Raw genomic sequence first — 16,515 nt, 5'->3', positions numbered from 1 at the left:
GGGGCCAACACTATTCATGTTCAGGAGCTCCAACCAGCACAAATTACCACCTCAGTATGATGTAATATATAGATTTGGCCAGTGCAGACAATCCCACCCCCAAATCCCAAAACTAACAACCACAATAAACATCTGTCTCCATGCTTCCTAGCTCAGTCAGGCCATGCATTGCTGTTTGAACAATTCAGCTCAATAAAACCCACACACATCTCAATTTAAACAATGGGCTCATACTTAATCTGTCTCCACATAAAAGTGCCAAATTCCACATTCTAAAGAATTCTTAACACATGAGTCCCATTGCCCACTTTGGTGTTCTAAAATCAATAAAAAACAAAAGCTCTTTATGCAAATTGGATTTATTCCAGTTGAAATTGAAAAGTACCAAGCACTGGTCATGAATATTGTACACAATACAAAAGTCAGTTTTACAAACAATGTATAGTTGACAGCAGATTAACACAGAGCTATTCTACTGCCCACACAGCAAGATGACCCAATATGCATATTCATATGACCCTTGACCTAGCAAGCCACGTCACTGACCCCAAGGGTCAGACCATGAGGGCATCTTCACTGAAGGGAAACATACTGCACCGTGGAAGTGCTATCTCATGGAAGTGAATTTGTTCAACTTATCGTAATGCATAGCATATTCAAAACTAATTTGAACTGTTCATTCAAACTCATGGTATTGTTTTACAAAGGCAAGGTAATTTGTTAATATACCGCGAAAAGCATATGGCTTAAATGACAGAATCTGGTTTGTTTCTCATCATACTCCCATGTAATACTGAGGTGATTATTTAGCATAAAAAAAACATAAAATATGAGGGAAAATAAAATACTGACTGTAAATATAATTATACCATAATTCAGTAAGTATAAGGAAAACAGTTCAAGTTACAATGTAAGAAAACCATGATATATTCCGAACCTAAAAAAATTAAATGACAGAGAAGAACTCAGTGTTTTGGCAAAAGTAAACTCTGCTCATATTTCTTACTTTCTTGTCTTCTAAACTTATCCAAATCACCAACACTTCTAGAAACAGTACCAAGAGAAACAAACCATTTTCTTTCCCATTAATATAATCCTCAGTGGAATTGGCTTACCTAGTTTGAAATTCCATCACCGATTGTTACCTTATATTGCACTAGCGGGTGATAAGTATTTTGTGTCACACAAAATATGTACATTCACTTTATTCTCATATACAAGCTTTGTGTGTTGCTAGCTGTGCAATCATAGTCAACCATTAATATGTATCTCCTAGGAAATCATAACCAAAGTATACTTCTTAACACTTCCAATTATTTGGACAACGAATATTTCTAACACTGACAAGAAAAGTAATCTTAAATATTTTCTTAGTTTTTTATATATTGGTGTAAACAAATTGCAGTAAAATGCAAAATATTAATATGTAATAAACATATAAGATGTTGATGGCTATTTGGAACATTTCACTTACATAATCAAACTTTTCAAACATTATAAACTTGACTTTTAAACAGTGTTTAATGTCTAAACAATTATAAGTCTTCTAAATAACCAGTGTACAGATTTAACAATGTAATAAAACTTCAATAAATACTGATGTTATCGTGAGAAAGTAATAAAACATTATGTGTTCAAAGTTAAAATAGATGTTAAAATTACCAAAGACAAATTGAAAAACTCTATTGATTTAACATGTCTACTACATGCAGATGAACTTCCTGATCCCATCGGATGCTGATGTAAACATTTCATGAAACATATTTAACAATGTCTCTATTCAATATGCAGAAAGGAAAAACCTACATGGGCTTGTACCCTTGTCTTAATGTCTGAATTATTTATCCAATAGTTAAAAACATACTCCTACCAATAATCAAATCAAAAACTTGTTACTCACATAATTAACGAACAAAAACGATGCACAACATGAAATGATCATTAGTACCTGTCACAATTAAAGTTTTATACATTACAAGTTGTCAATAGCAGTACGTCCAAATATAACCTACACATGTCTATATACACACTCTATGAGATTCTAGCATGCACACACACACACACGTCAAGCGTTCATTTCATTCGCATTGAGAAGTACAAGATATCCATCATATTTCACATGTAGGGCATACTGAGAGGAAAAAACTTTGCTTTTATCAAATATGGCAAATTTGAAAGATAGTGAAAGAAATCAAGGAATTAATCACTTGAAATATTCTTGTAATCAGTTTGACGCTACATAAATCAATATCTTGAATCATGTTTGAATTGAGCTCATATGTACAGTGGTTTAAAGCATTCAGCATGCATCTTAGCTAGTAATTCTTCTAACATCCAAACCGAAGCTTGTGTTCATGAAACAAAGATACACTTACCACACAACATTGAATATAGTCAACATAAAAAAAATGTTTTCTTCTTTAAAAAAACGTGAAATTCCATACAGCATCTCGTGAATTGATACACCATCTATGCAATGAATCAATATTAACTGCACACCATGAGCTTCTTTTAATTTGGCAAACTATTTCATATTAAGCAAACTTTAGTATGAATGATTGATGTTATGTGATGCTGCATCTGAATTTTCATGAATACATTTTAGAGTCCTTTGCATCCAAAAAAATAGCTTCTCCTGTCAATCAAGTCTATTCAAAGGGAGGTAACTGTTCCTCAACATGAACATTACAAGATACCAGAATGCAATATAACTGATGGGAGGCACTGAGAAAACTTTGAAAATAGAAAAAAATACTGCAGATTTCAGCTTACTAACACTGAAAGCTTATGGAACAAAATATAACATGGGACTACTCAGGAATGTAAAAAGGAACAGGAACTTTGCATACATGTGCAAAATTGTCTAGCTTGATAATATGCAAAAAGCAGGAGAAAGGTTGTGACTTTGTTATATTATGAAAAGTGGCTGAAATATGAAGACAATGTATAAAACATGTACGTGATTATCAGTTTAAGATTTGTTAACGTTCAACGACTAAATCAAATTAATGTACCGGTAATTAAAAATTCTTCTGGGAAGTGTTATTTCCAAGAACCAAATTTTCCATCACAAAAGTATACCTAAAGAATAATTAGCATAATCTAGTCAGTTAAACCTATCAATCATCCGCCATGATAAAAGCAAATATTTTCTTTTACCATGGTCGTCTGGTAGAAGCATTCTCACTCTCTATCAATCACCCATAGCATCTATATACATTGGCATGTATGCACAAATTTTTTACAAACTAAATAAAACAATGATTAATGACATTATGAAACAAGACACTTGGAAAAAAAAACATGCTGGCTTGCAAAAAAAACATTCTAAACAATACACAAAAATCGGTTACAGTTGAGCATAAAATTGGCTTAATGGCGAATAGTTTGGAATAAGCAAGACAGTGGATAACTGGCCATGTTTTTTCTCCTCTTTTATAGGATAAGTATTAGAAATCAGTCCTCCTTAGTCTAGATCTATCTACATGTGTATATGGTACAGACAGGAGAACTCTAAATCTCCCTCTGGAGGAGGTGTAGCACCCTGTCAAGAATAATGGATAATGTTTCTGTGTGGTGTGCTTCAACTGATTGTGAATATAACTGCAGGTGTTCCTTCGACAAATATACCATAGATGAATCTGATACAGCAGTGTTTGAAATTAAGGGTCCTGGGGTCGTTTTCTGCCATAGAATATCTACAGACCCATTTATCTTCAATTGCTAACTTGTTGTCACAAGGTCCCCTTGACTTGCATTGTTAATCTCAAACACTGTATCCATTCCTGATGACTGACAGCAAACATAAATGTAAATAGTCTTGCGTCAGCTTTATGTGAATGCCCCAGGTTGATTATAAGTAAGGAAAACTGAAAAACCCTGTTCTTTGACATTAAAACAGTTTTGGAAGTTGTGTTCACATGGTTATGAAACAACACTGACACATACATGGAAAGATAAATATGAATGTGTGTGGTTTGGTTGACTGGAACGAATCTAGCAACGTCATCCATCCTTAAACCCAAGTAAATATGTTGCACCTCTCGCATCACACCAACCCTTGGATGTGGAACCACATAACCCTCTACCCACCGAAACAGAATCATACACCTCTTTGCTCAAACAGTTCCCACCCAGCAGCCAAACTTTAGGGAAGGGCAGTAACTCCTCGTCATAGCAAGAGTGAAATGACTGCAGCCAATCATCGACCACTTGATAATACACTTACAAGAGACTGTTTACGACACTGTTATGACATGGTAATACTTTTCCACTTGGAATTAAAAGAGAAAGTTGTTTATCTCAATTTCAGAGTGAAAATAATTATGTCACTTTTATCATTACCACCAAAATGGGCTTCACACGTTGTGCCCATTGCTTGAAGCGCTAGGACACCCCATTGCATTTGACATTTACACATGAACAGTTGCTCTTAAAGTATTTTCGTAACAGGTCATTGTGAAAACTTCATGCACATGAGAAGAGCTGTTACTGGTTCCTCTTCTTGATTCTTATAATTCTATTTCTGTCCATGTCAGGTAATGCCTCATCTAATCCCAGGGTGGTGTGAAGCAGGCTGCAGAACACACACATCTGAGCATCAGCAAACTCTGTTAATACTTAGCATCTTCAGTTATGTGATGCACAAACTCAATGACGCGTTCACTGAATGTATGACGACTGATGAGGAACTGGTACAGGAATATTTTCTTAGATTGTGATATATATTTGTGGAGCTTAATGAGATTCAATGCACAAAAGTTCTTTCTGTGCATAAGTTTGGTACGAAGCATGCAATTGTATCACAACACACATACATGCATGAAGGTTTAAATTCATGATTTTAATGAAATGTTCATTGAAATGTCAGTATGTGAATGTCTTGTGAATAAGTGAATATAATTTCTATACAATTTTTTGTACATATCAAAACTGCTGTCATTCATGTTTTGGTAGACCCTAAAAGTTACCACCTAATGTTTTACAGTGAGGAAGAAAGTAGACTACTTCTAGTAGTTTGATATCCTGAACTGCAGGAATAGACATAAATAAGTTAAAGATAACAGATGAACTGTGTACAGAAAGATTGTGGTAGCTTGTGAAATAAACACCATAAGCATCTACTATTTTTATGTACAAATTAAAATATAATCTGAGTAATGAAAGTATCAAAAACATGCATAACGTGGTGCAATTCAAACCATACACACCAAATTATTAATGGCATCACTGCATGGGTACTCTACCGATTATGCCGGGACACAACAATAGCACTGTACAGCATAGTGACTAGGATTACAGAGTTAGCTCCCCTTGTATTACACCCTACAAATTTTGTGACTGCACTATCACATACAATAGATTTTTTTAACACCACAGTCGTAAGAATGGTTTCAGCTAATAAACTAAATATCACATAGAATAGCTAAACGGAAGCATATTTCAACACAATCTCCTAAGCAATATCATGTGGCATACAGTTATTTTCATGCTAGTTACATGTACAAAATACAAGATTGAGAGATCAGATGATGAATTTGGCATTAGCTCCATCTCTTTGGACACCATGCTAAAAGGAACTGAGAAAGTCAAGATATATTTTCAAAATTCAAAGAAACAACAATTAAGTTTGATGATCTAAAACCTAATTTTCATGTTAATCATATCTGTATATATACAGTTAGATATAATAAATTCTACTGAATACTCTTGCATATTTAGAAAGCATATTTGTTAGTCTATTTTTCACTATGAGTGTGGTACTAGCAAGCAATAACCAAAATATGTTCTTTCAGTGTCGTATCTTTAAGTCAGGACCTAGTTCATTTCTTGTCATTAGCTGTCAATCTTGAATATCTAGTATACTAACACAGACATCAAGATGGACCACAAGTGATGACCTGTGACAACTCTTCCTATTGTCATAAATTTACCAACATTTTAATTTCCAGGACAACAAAACACTCCTCAATTTCCTTCTCAACTCTGATCTGTCCATACTCGACTGGAACTGTCACTCAAACTCTCCTCACATCAGAGCACATCAACGATCATTCATTGTCTTTTTCTCACGTCCCTTTCAACGTTCCATATACTGCTCACCCAAACATCTCTGCCATCACCATGTTCATTTCAAGCATGTAATGTACACACCTATATTGCAGACAGATTACTGATTCAATGTCAAGCACATAGTATCATATATAGCAATCACCGCACGTCAATAGCGAAATCCCACCTTGTCACTGACCTGTCTATTTCTGGACAGCACAGATGGGTCCCAAATAAATGAGGAAATCAATCCTGCATGTTTGTGAACATGTCTCATCTCATAAAATACATCTTCATCACATCGTCAGCATCATTAAATGGGGCCCATACAGCACATCACTCAAGCCAAAACATTTATTTCACTTTGATAAATGTATACTTCAGACTCATCACGATCCATCCAGGTTTAAGCTTGTACATATTCGTACAATACCACCTTTCTCTTTTACTTTGAAGCTTTGAGGGCACTGTCTTGAAGCCAAGGTTCTAGCAATTCAAAAGCATGTGCCCTTCAGCATCCAGACCCATCACACCCGAGATGTCCCATTCTTGTATACATTTGCCACTGCTTTCATTCCTGTTTGCTTTATAGGTGGAACCCTCTCTCCACTTGATAACTTCATATTCATTACTGTTACTTTGAGAAATTTGTAAATAAAGTTGGAACTTAATCGCTGATGATTGTTGAACTTTTCTCCTTTCTGGACCCAGTTTACTCATGTTGGTTTCAATGTCTGTTTATCATCAAGTCTGTATTTTGAGATCCAACATGATCTTCCATATAATAAAAAATAAATGACTCCATCTTCTAACTGAAAGAACCAGATTGTGTAGGGTCAAGACAGGTAAACCTGTCAAAGTCTGGGCTAGCTATTTGAGTTGCCTACATATTGTAAGCTACATAGATGGGGTCGAGCTGGTCAGCCAGGAAGCCATCTCGTAGATGCATCCGCTGTTTCTCTCCTCTGGAGTTGATCGGGATGACCCCTGGGTCAACCACGACAACCACACCCACGATAAGGTAGTGCTCCTCCAATACTGCGTTTGTTACCAAGGGGACTAAGTCAAGAGCCTCATTTTCGTTTCCATCCAACTCAACAACCACCACCAGCAGGTTGGTCCATGTAAACACAGCACTGGAAATAGAGGAGATGTATCAACAGATGTCTAGCCATATACTTGCTGACTGTGTCCAAACCAGTCCCTACTGAAGAGATTTCATTAGTGATAACACGCTAACATTACACAAAAGTTCCAAAAGTTTAATATCTTATGTAATCCCTTGGTACCTTGACCACAATGAAACATTGAGGCAAATGTCTATCCCATTATGAATGGCATCAGTACCAAGAAAACAAACAGACACACCAGTGCCATGTTCTATTGATATTAATAAATGAATCACATGCATATTATCTTCTTTATGACTGTTGTTACAGCAAGAAACTAATTCATCAACTTCATCAAATCATTAACTAAAAATTAGTGAATGCTGTTTTTGCCATGGTTAGCAATACTAACATCAGCTAAATTACATTAACTTGTAAATGATTGTGCCTCGGTCTGGTAAACAAGTGGTCGAAAGCATGAACAACTAACTCATAATGGAGATAAAATCCCCCTGACCACTCAATCATCCATCAGTTGGCCCTTACAGCACAGCTAGTATGGGACACTGGGAACCTATTCTGCCCAAAATCCTAACAGGGACAAAAGCACACACTAAATCTACAACCTAAGATTACCCACAAGCACAGGTAAGGTGCCACAAAACACAGAACATAATTAGGCACACAAAAATCAGCGGATCCTGGTACAGCTAAGGAATGAAAGTCTACAGAGCAAACTAACGCATCTTAAGATCTCTGGGTGACCCTTAGGCCCCACAGACTTTCATAGTTAACCATACAGTGCCATTATTTGGTTTATGACTGCGTGAAATAATACTCACCATTCACAGATCTTCCTATGCGCTCGAAGCACACTAGTCTCTACATCTATGGGGTGGTACCTCATGCCTCGCAACACAATGGTCTCATCAAGGCCTCCAACAACAAAGATAGCATCATGGCGCTCTGTAAAACAAAAGGTAATAGCTAGTTGAGAAGTGTGTACACATTGATAATAGTGCAAGCTGTTTCAAACCAAACAGAAAGATCAAAGACCACTTACGTGGCAACAAAGAAGCAATATTGATGCAAACATTTTTGCCCTTGGGAACATTAATTATTCCTGCTAATGGGTGGGGCTCACATCATAATAACTCAAACTCATGGCAGTCGGTGTAATCAAATCTAGAGCAGGGAAACTAGTAGCCAAATATTGACAACCAGACACACTGTTAACAAAGGTGGGCTGATCTTGATTGCACTTACAACTGGGCACTATGGGGCAAACACTGGGCCCTGGAATCCTCATGGTGGACAAGCCTTGGGTACCAAGGATCTAGTGGACACATACATTATCACTATCATATTATATCACATTATATCACATTATATCATATTAATATATTATATGATATTATTATACTATACCACACATATATAACCCACTTATCCTGGTACTGGTATCTGCTCAAATGTGGTTTATTTGTTCCCTGACCACTGATCCACGTGTATTCCAGTTATCTTTCTCAACTCCCTGGGGAGTATACAACCCAAGCTGCCTACGGACACTAGAGGGTTTTTATATCCACCTCACATATTGGATAACCTGCTTGGTGAACAGAGGCATATTTGAACTAAGTCACTTGCCCAGGGTGACACCACACATTTTGACACTTGTGTTTTGGGTGTATGAACATATCTGTGTTTCCATCATTTGGTCATCTACCATCAGATGAGTGGGTTCACAGGGTGAATGTACTGTACACAAGCATTGGGTACCAGGACCAAGGTTACCGTACAATCCCTACTAGAGACAAGCATTGGGTACTAGGACCAAGGTTACCCTGGAATCCCCACTGGAGACAAGCATTGGGTACTAGGACCAAGGTTACCCTGGAATCCACACTGGAGACAAGCATTGGGTACTAGGACCAAGGTTACCCTGGAATCCCCACTGGAGACAAGCATTGGGTACTAGGACCCAGGTTACCCTGGAATCCACACTGGAGACAAGCATGGGGTACCAGGACCAAGGTTACCCTGGAATCCCCGCTGGGGACAAGCATGGGGTACCAGGACCAAGGTTACCCTGGAATCCACACTGGAGACAAGCATTGGGTACTAGGACCAAGGTTACCCTGGAATCCCCACTGGAGACAAGCATAGGGTACCAGGACCAAGGTTACCGTACAATCCCTACTAGAGACAAGCATTGGGTACCAGGACCAAGGTTACCGTACAATCCCTACTAGAGACAAGCATTGGGTACTAGGACCAAGGTTACCGTACAATCCCTACTAGAGACAAGCATTGGGTACCAGGACCAAGGTTACTGTACAATAACTACTAGACAAGCATTGGGTACCAGGACCAAGGTTACCGTACAATCCCTACTAGAGACAAGCATTTGGTACCAGGACCAAGGTTACCATACAATCCCTACTAGAGACAAGCATTGGGTACTAGGACCAAGGTTACCGTACAATCCCTACTAGAGACAATCATAGGGTACCAGGACCAAGGCCACCCTGGAATCCCCACTGGAGACAAGCATAGGGTACCAGGACCAAGGCTACCTTGGAATCCCCACTGGAGACAAGCATAGGGTAACAGGACCAAGGCTACCCTGGAATCCCCACTAGAGACAAGCATAGGGTAACAGGACCAAGGCTACCCTGGAATCCCCACTGGAGACAAGCATAGGGTACTAGGACCAAGGTTACCGTACAATCCCTACTAGAGACAAGCATAGGGTACCAGGACCAAGGCTACCCTGGAATCCCCACTGGAGACAAGCATAGGGTACCAGGACCAAGGTTACCCTGGAATCCCCACTGGAGACAAGCATAGGGTACCAGGACCAAGGCTACCTTGGAATCCCCACTGGAGACAAGCATAGGGTACCAGGACCAAGGCTACCCTGGAATCCCCACTGGAGACAAGCATAGGGTACCAGGACCAAGGCTACCCTGGAATCCCCACTAGAGACAAGCATAGGGTAACAGGACCAAGGTTACCCTGGAATCCCCGCTAGGAACAAGCATAGGGTAACAGGACCAAGGTTACCCTGGAATCCACACTGGAGACAAGCATAGGGTACCAGGACCAAGGTTACCCTGGAATCCCCACTGGAGACAAGCATAGGGTACCAGGACCAAGGTTACCGTACAATCCCTACTAGAGACAAGCATTGGGTACTAGGACCAAGGTTACCGTACAATCCCTACTAGAGACAAGCATTGGGTACTAGGACCAAGGTTACCGTACAATCCCTACTAGAGACAAGCATTGGGTACCAGGACTAAGGTTACCGTACAATCCCTACTAGAGACAAGCATTGGGTACTAGGACCAAGGTTACCGTACAATCCCTACTAGAGACAAGCATTGGGTACCAGGACTAAGGTTACCGTACAATCCCTACTAGAGACAAGCATTGGGTACTAGGACCAAGGTTACCGTACAATCCCTACTAGAGACAAGCATTGGGTACCAGGACCAAGGTTACTGTACAATCACTACTAGAGACAAGCATTGGGTACCAGGACCAAGGTTACCGTACAATCCCTACTAGAGACAAGCATTTGGTACCAGGACCAAGGTTACCATATAATCCCTACTAGAGACAAGCATAGGGTACCAGGACCAAGGCTACCCTGGAATCCCCACTGGAGACAAGCATAGGGTACCAGGACCAAGGCTACCCTGGAATCCCCACTGGAGACAAGCATAGGGTACCAGGACCAAGGCTACCCTGGAATCCCCACTAGAGACAAGCATAGGGTAACAGGACCAAGGTTACCCTGGAATCCCCGCTAGGAACAAGCATAGGGAAACAGGACCAAGGTTACCCTGGAATCCCCACTGGAGACAAGCATAGGGTACCAGGACCAAGTTTACCCTGGAATCCCCACTGGAGACAAGCATAGGGTACCAGGACCAAGGTTACCGTACAATCCCTACTAGAGACAAGCATTGGGTACCAGGACAAGGGTTACCGTACAATCCCTACTAGAGACAAGCATTGGGTACTAGGACCAAGGTTACCGTACAATCCCTACTAGAGACAAGCATTGGGTACCAGGACTAAGGTTACCGTACAATCCCAACTAGAGACAAGCATTGGGTACTAGGACCAAGGTTACCGTACAATCCCTACTAGAGACAAGCATTGGGTACCAGGACCAAGGTTACCATACAATCCCTACTAGAGACAAGCATTGGGTACCAGGACCAAGGTTACCGTACAATCCCTACTAGAGACAAGCATTGGGTACTAGGACCAAGGTTTCCGTACAATCCCTACTAGAGACAAGCATTGGGTACCAGGACAAAGGTTACCGTACAATCCCTACTAGAGACAAGCATTGGGTACCAGGATCAAGATTACCGTACAATCCCTACTAGAGACAAGCATTGGGTACTAGGACCAAGGTTACCTTACAATCCCTACTAGAGACAAGCATTGGGTACCAGGACCAAGGCTACCCTGGAATCCCCACTGGAGACAAGCATAGGGTACCAGGACCAAGGCTACCCTGGAATCCCCACTGGAGACAAGCATAGGGTACCAGGACCAAGGCTACCCTGGAATCCCCACTGGAGACAAGCATAGGTACCAGGACCAAGGTTTCCGTACAATCCCTACTAGAGACAAGCATTGGGTACCAGGACAAAGGTTACCGTACAATCCCTACTAGAGACAAGCATTGGGTACCAGGATCAAGATTACCGTACAATCCCTACTAGAGACAAGCATTGGGTACCAGGACCAAGGTTACCTTACAATCCCTACTAGAGACAAGCATTGGGTACCAGGACCAAGGCTACCCTGGAATCCCCACTGGAGACAAGCATAGGGTACCAGGACCAAGGCTACCCTGGAATCCCCACTGGAGACAAGCATAGGGTACCAGGACCAAGGCTACCCTGGAATCCCCACTGGAGACAAGCATAGGGTACCAGGACCAAGGCTACCCTGGAATCCCCACTGGAGACAAGCATAGGGTACCAGGACCAAGGCTACCCTGGAATCCCCACTGGAGACAAGCATAGGGTACCAGGACCAAGGCCACCCTGGAATCCCCACTGGAGACAAGCATAGGGTAACAGGACCAAGGTTACCCTGGAATCCCCACTGGAGACAAGCATAGGGTACCAGGACCAAGGTTACCCTGGAATCCCCACTGGAGACAAGCATAGGGTAACAGGACCAAGGCTACCCTGGAATCCCCACTGGAGACAAGCATAGGGTACCAGGACCAAAATAGCCCTGAATCCCCAATTGAGACAGCACTGGGTACAAGGACCAAGATTATCCTGAATCTCAACGAGAGACAAGGATTGGGTACGAGGACCAAAGTTACCCTGAATCTCCACTGGAGACAGCACTGGGTACTAGCACCAAGTCTAACCTAGAGTCACAATTGGTGATAAGTCCCGACATGATGATGACCTTTGCCTACCTCCATCTGACTGTGTGAGCTCTGTTCTGCGTATGAAGCCTAAGAACCCTGTCCTAGCATACGATGTCTGCGTATCTCCAGTGGCAAGTCTGGAGTCGAAATGATCCTGGTGAAGGGAGTCATCGCCATAGATGGTGAAGTAGCCGGTAGCGCTGTGGGGACTGCTCACCCAGATCTGGTAAACAGAAACAAAACATGACACAACACAACACGGCATCATTTACAACCACCAAAATGATTCTCTGACTCACAATACCTTTAACAAGACATAAGAAGTAATAAGACATGAAACAACCTACAGCATAACACTAGGGTTATTAGGTATACGGCATAATAAACCACACTGACAACATCTATAACCTGCATATTTATTCATAAAAACATGTCAAAAGTTACATAAGTTTGCAAAGTCGTGTTCATTTCTGCAAAGCAGTAAAGGAATCACTATCCTAGCTTAACAAGGAAATAGGTACTACGATGCTGTGTCTTAATGGTAAGGTAGCAGTGAGCATGACATACCTCTCCAAGATGGGAATCAGCGCACTGGCCTTTAGTCTCAGGGTTAGCAATCACCACCTTCACTCCTGGCAGCAGCTGAAGGATACCAAATATAATGGAAACCATATGACACAACTAAAAATACTTCAACGTCTAATTTCTTAACTCTTGTAAGTGATTCATATGATATCTACATACTCTAATTTGCTGGTTTGTATTTTACGCCTCACTTGGCAATATTTCAGCCATATGATGGCGGCCTGTAAATAATCAAGTCTGGACCAGACAATACAGTGACCGATATCGTGAGCAGAAATCCATGCCACTTGGGTACAAGGAAATGCTCTCAAGCAATGTCGACCATATTCAATATTCCTTTGGTCGCCTCTTACCACCAGCACAGGTTGTGGTGACCTACACCGGGAAGCCCCACATGGATACTTTACTCTGTCTCCATGAGGCAGAGAAGTGTGTGAGATATCTGCTTACCTTGCCTGACTCCATGAAGCAGAGAATTTTTTAAGTGTGTGAGATATCTGCTTACCTTGCCTGACTCCATGAGGCAAAGACTGTGAGGGCTGCCCTTCTCAACTAGTGTCACACGGTCGTTGCGGAGGGCGCGCAGATCAACATAGACAGTTGTTGGTTCTGGACATGAAGCACCCTGGAAATAAATGCCTTTCTTACTATGGATCTGAATATTCTTAAATATTTCTCAACACAATCCTGTACAGAAAATATCTTGGCATCACCTGAGCACAATACCAGACAGAGATTGTAAAACTGAACACGATCATTTGTCATTCAGGAACTCCCTTCTATGACTCAGCATACCTATAGGACATATCAATGCACAGCCTCATTTAAGAATAATTTCTTTAGTCTCATGTACAAGTTGAAAAAAACATCTGGAATTAAAAAAAATAAAATAAACAAATAATTGAAAAACACCTAAACAACTGGTTCTCCAACTAGCTGACAACTAAAGCAATCAGCACCCAATCAAGCATGTATGGAATACCAGTACCTACCTGTAGACCTATTCCAACATTGACCCTGCAGCCAAAGCTTGTGCTGACAGCCCGAGGGGAGAGTCCCAGGCTGGCAAACAGCTTGGTGAAGGATGTCGTCAGCTGTATCCTCGGCCGCTCCTCTGCAATCACGCAACATGCCCGCACACAAACCAGGTTCACACCCTTTGCCTGGAACAAAGCAACATCAGTGCTGAAACCTACAAACACTTAGGAATAGCTAGCGTCAGAGGGTTGGGTCTGACACATCCATATTAGTACCTTAGTACCTGTCAGTGCTTGATGTTACACTTGCAAGTAAAAGCTGGATATGTAGCTGATGTTAAGACAGCATGGATTATCAACCTCTTTATTAAAACTATCGTAACTTTTGTGGTAGATTCTAAAACCATTATGACCCAAATGATGACAATGTTAAAGAAACTGATCACTGCTTGTAAATATAAGCACTAATAACTGTCCCACATGAATATACAACAGCCTCTCCTGCAAGGTAAAATTACACCTCATCATACAGACCTACAGAGTCTAACCAAGTATCATTTGGGCAAGTAAACGCAGTCCATCAGCTATGTGAGGGAGTAAGTCTTACACCTTTTTAGCAATATTCCAGTGGGAAATGGAACCTTGGCCTTCCCATGGTGAGTGAACGCTTTACCTACAAGGCTAGCCACTACCTCCATCAGGTAAGACACTTGTTTTTGACTGAATACAATGATGGCGTAGTAACGGAAACTCTTACCTTGAGAGCCGATGTGGATGTCCCCAGGCCGCGAGTACACAGTTCCATCACACCATACGAACAGAAGGTGTCTCTCACTGAAAAGAATCAAAAATGTCAAACTACCTTCAAAATGTAAACTATAAAAAACTACAAAAAATGGCTTAGTGGATAACAGTCTGAGGCTTAAGCCACTAGTCTATTAACACCAAAATCTACAGAAATAATACAAAAAGACAAATTTGGGTGAGTATAGGCACTAAAGTATTGTCACAGACTGGAGTTAAGAGCTACGAGGAATAAGGGATGGTCATGACAGAGAGATAATCCATAATTCAACGTTTCCAGCAGTGTATTCTATAGATAACTCATTGTCATTTCTAAGAAAGTGAGTGAGTGAGTTGGGTTAACGCCGCTTTAATCAAAATTCCAATTATATCACATCAGCTTGAAGTGGGAGGACTATTGTTCACCTCTTGAATAATGGATGTCAGATATCAATGAAGCAATGTCCCACATGAAATACAACACCCTCTCCTGCATTGTATCTCTTCAACTGACCAGTCAGCATTGAGAATTTCCAAAATGCACATGCAAATACTGAAAAGCTTTTACACTCGACAATTCTACCCTCATGGGGCATTATTGTTTCATGACAAGAAAGTGAGATAGTACAGGTCTATTGAGCACAGATTCTTGTCGTACTTCTGAGCTGAATGTCTGGTTTCCAGGTCCAGGTTGATGGGGTCCAGCCCCAAACTCACCTTTGTAGACACTGACTGACGAGAGCCACACTGCTGGGTTTGTCTCCACTTCTGACGGAGGAATCAAGATGGAATGGTGGCCAGAATACACGCTGGAAACACAAACAACTTCATATACCAGGGCCTCAAATACAACAACCATTTCAAACAGTGTTAATGCCAGAACTGATATCAGTGGATCCAGTGCAATATATACTGTATCGGCAAGAGCTGATATCAATGTAGCCAGTGCAATATACTCTGTATTGTCAAGAACTGATATCAGTGGATCCAGGGTATTATACTGTATTGGCAAGAACTGATATCAGTGGATCCAACGTTATACATGTATATGCCACATTGGCAAGAACTGGTATAAGTGGACAAAGTGCAACATACCCTGTACTGGCCAGAACTGAAATCAGTGGATCAAGTGTAAATACTCTGCCTTGGCAAGAACTGATATCATAAGATCTAATGTTATATACCCTGTATCAGCAAGAACTCATATCAGTGGATCCTGTGGATCCAGAAGTGATATCACTGAAATCAAGAAGCTATTCTGCCCCTGAATCCCCCATGCAGGCTCTATCAACACTATTTAGTTCTATTGGAAAGTAGCCTGTTGCTGTGTACATGCACCTACCTGCTGAGACACCAGAGGACCAGGCCGAGGCCGCAGTACGGGTCGAGACACAGTGCAACATCACGGGACGGGTATAGTTCACACTGGAGTTTCTGGGCTCGACACAGAGCAGTGGCAGCTGCATGGGACATCTGTAAGGCAGAGGAACAATTTGCTTCTTGAGAAATTGTAAAATGAATGAAAGTGTGAAACTATTGGTTGAAAAACATTTAAACATGGCCATCTCGCTGCAAAAATTCCACATCCCAAATT

The 16,515-nt window shown here is 41.0% G+C and overlaps 1 protein-coding gene across 7 annotated transcripts in view; it reads right to left on the bottom strand.

The window, feature by feature from the left end:
- Nucleotides 1–343: 343 nt before the first annotated feature.
- The window catches only part of LOC124132153 (disco-interacting protein 2-like), a 100,688-nt gene continuing 84,516 nt past the window's right edge, over nucleotides 344–16,515 (bottom strand). For all 7 annotated transcript variants that reach the window (XM_046495877.2, XM_046495876.2, XM_046495881.2 and 4 more), the window contains 9 exons: nucleotides 16,264–16,394; nucleotides 15,639–15,730; nucleotides 14,896–14,972; nucleotides 14,154–14,324; nucleotides 13,667–13,786; nucleotides 13,144–13,218; nucleotides 12,625–12,799; nucleotides 8,003–8,126; nucleotides 344–7,187 (listed from right to left, as the gene is read on the bottom strand). In XM_046495877.2, the coding sequence (XP_046351833.1) occupies nucleotides 6,935–7,187; nucleotides 8,003–8,126; nucleotides 12,625–12,799; nucleotides 13,144–13,218; nucleotides 13,667–13,786; nucleotides 14,154–14,324; nucleotides 14,896–14,972; nucleotides 15,639–15,730; nucleotides 16,264–16,394 (1,218 nt within the window). In that variant the 3' untranslated portion in view covers nucleotides 344–6,934. The remainder of the gene's footprint in view (nucleotides 7,188–8,002; nucleotides 8,127–12,624; nucleotides 12,800–13,143; nucleotides 13,219–13,666; nucleotides 13,787–14,153; nucleotides 14,325–14,895; nucleotides 14,973–15,638; nucleotides 15,731–16,263; nucleotides 16,395–16,515) is intronic.

This window comes from Haliotis rufescens, unplaced genomic scaffold, assembly GCF_023055435.1.
Source record: "Haliotis rufescens isolate VD_foot unplaced genomic scaffold, xgHalRufe1.0.p SCAF_4, whole genome shotgun sequence".
NCBI classification, from domain to species: domain Eukaryota; kingdom Metazoa; phylum Mollusca; class Gastropoda; order Lepetellida; family Haliotidae; genus Haliotis; species Haliotis rufescens.
The sequence above is the reverse complement of the archived record's forward strand: the minus strand, read 5'-3'. Positions and strand labels throughout refer to the sequence as shown.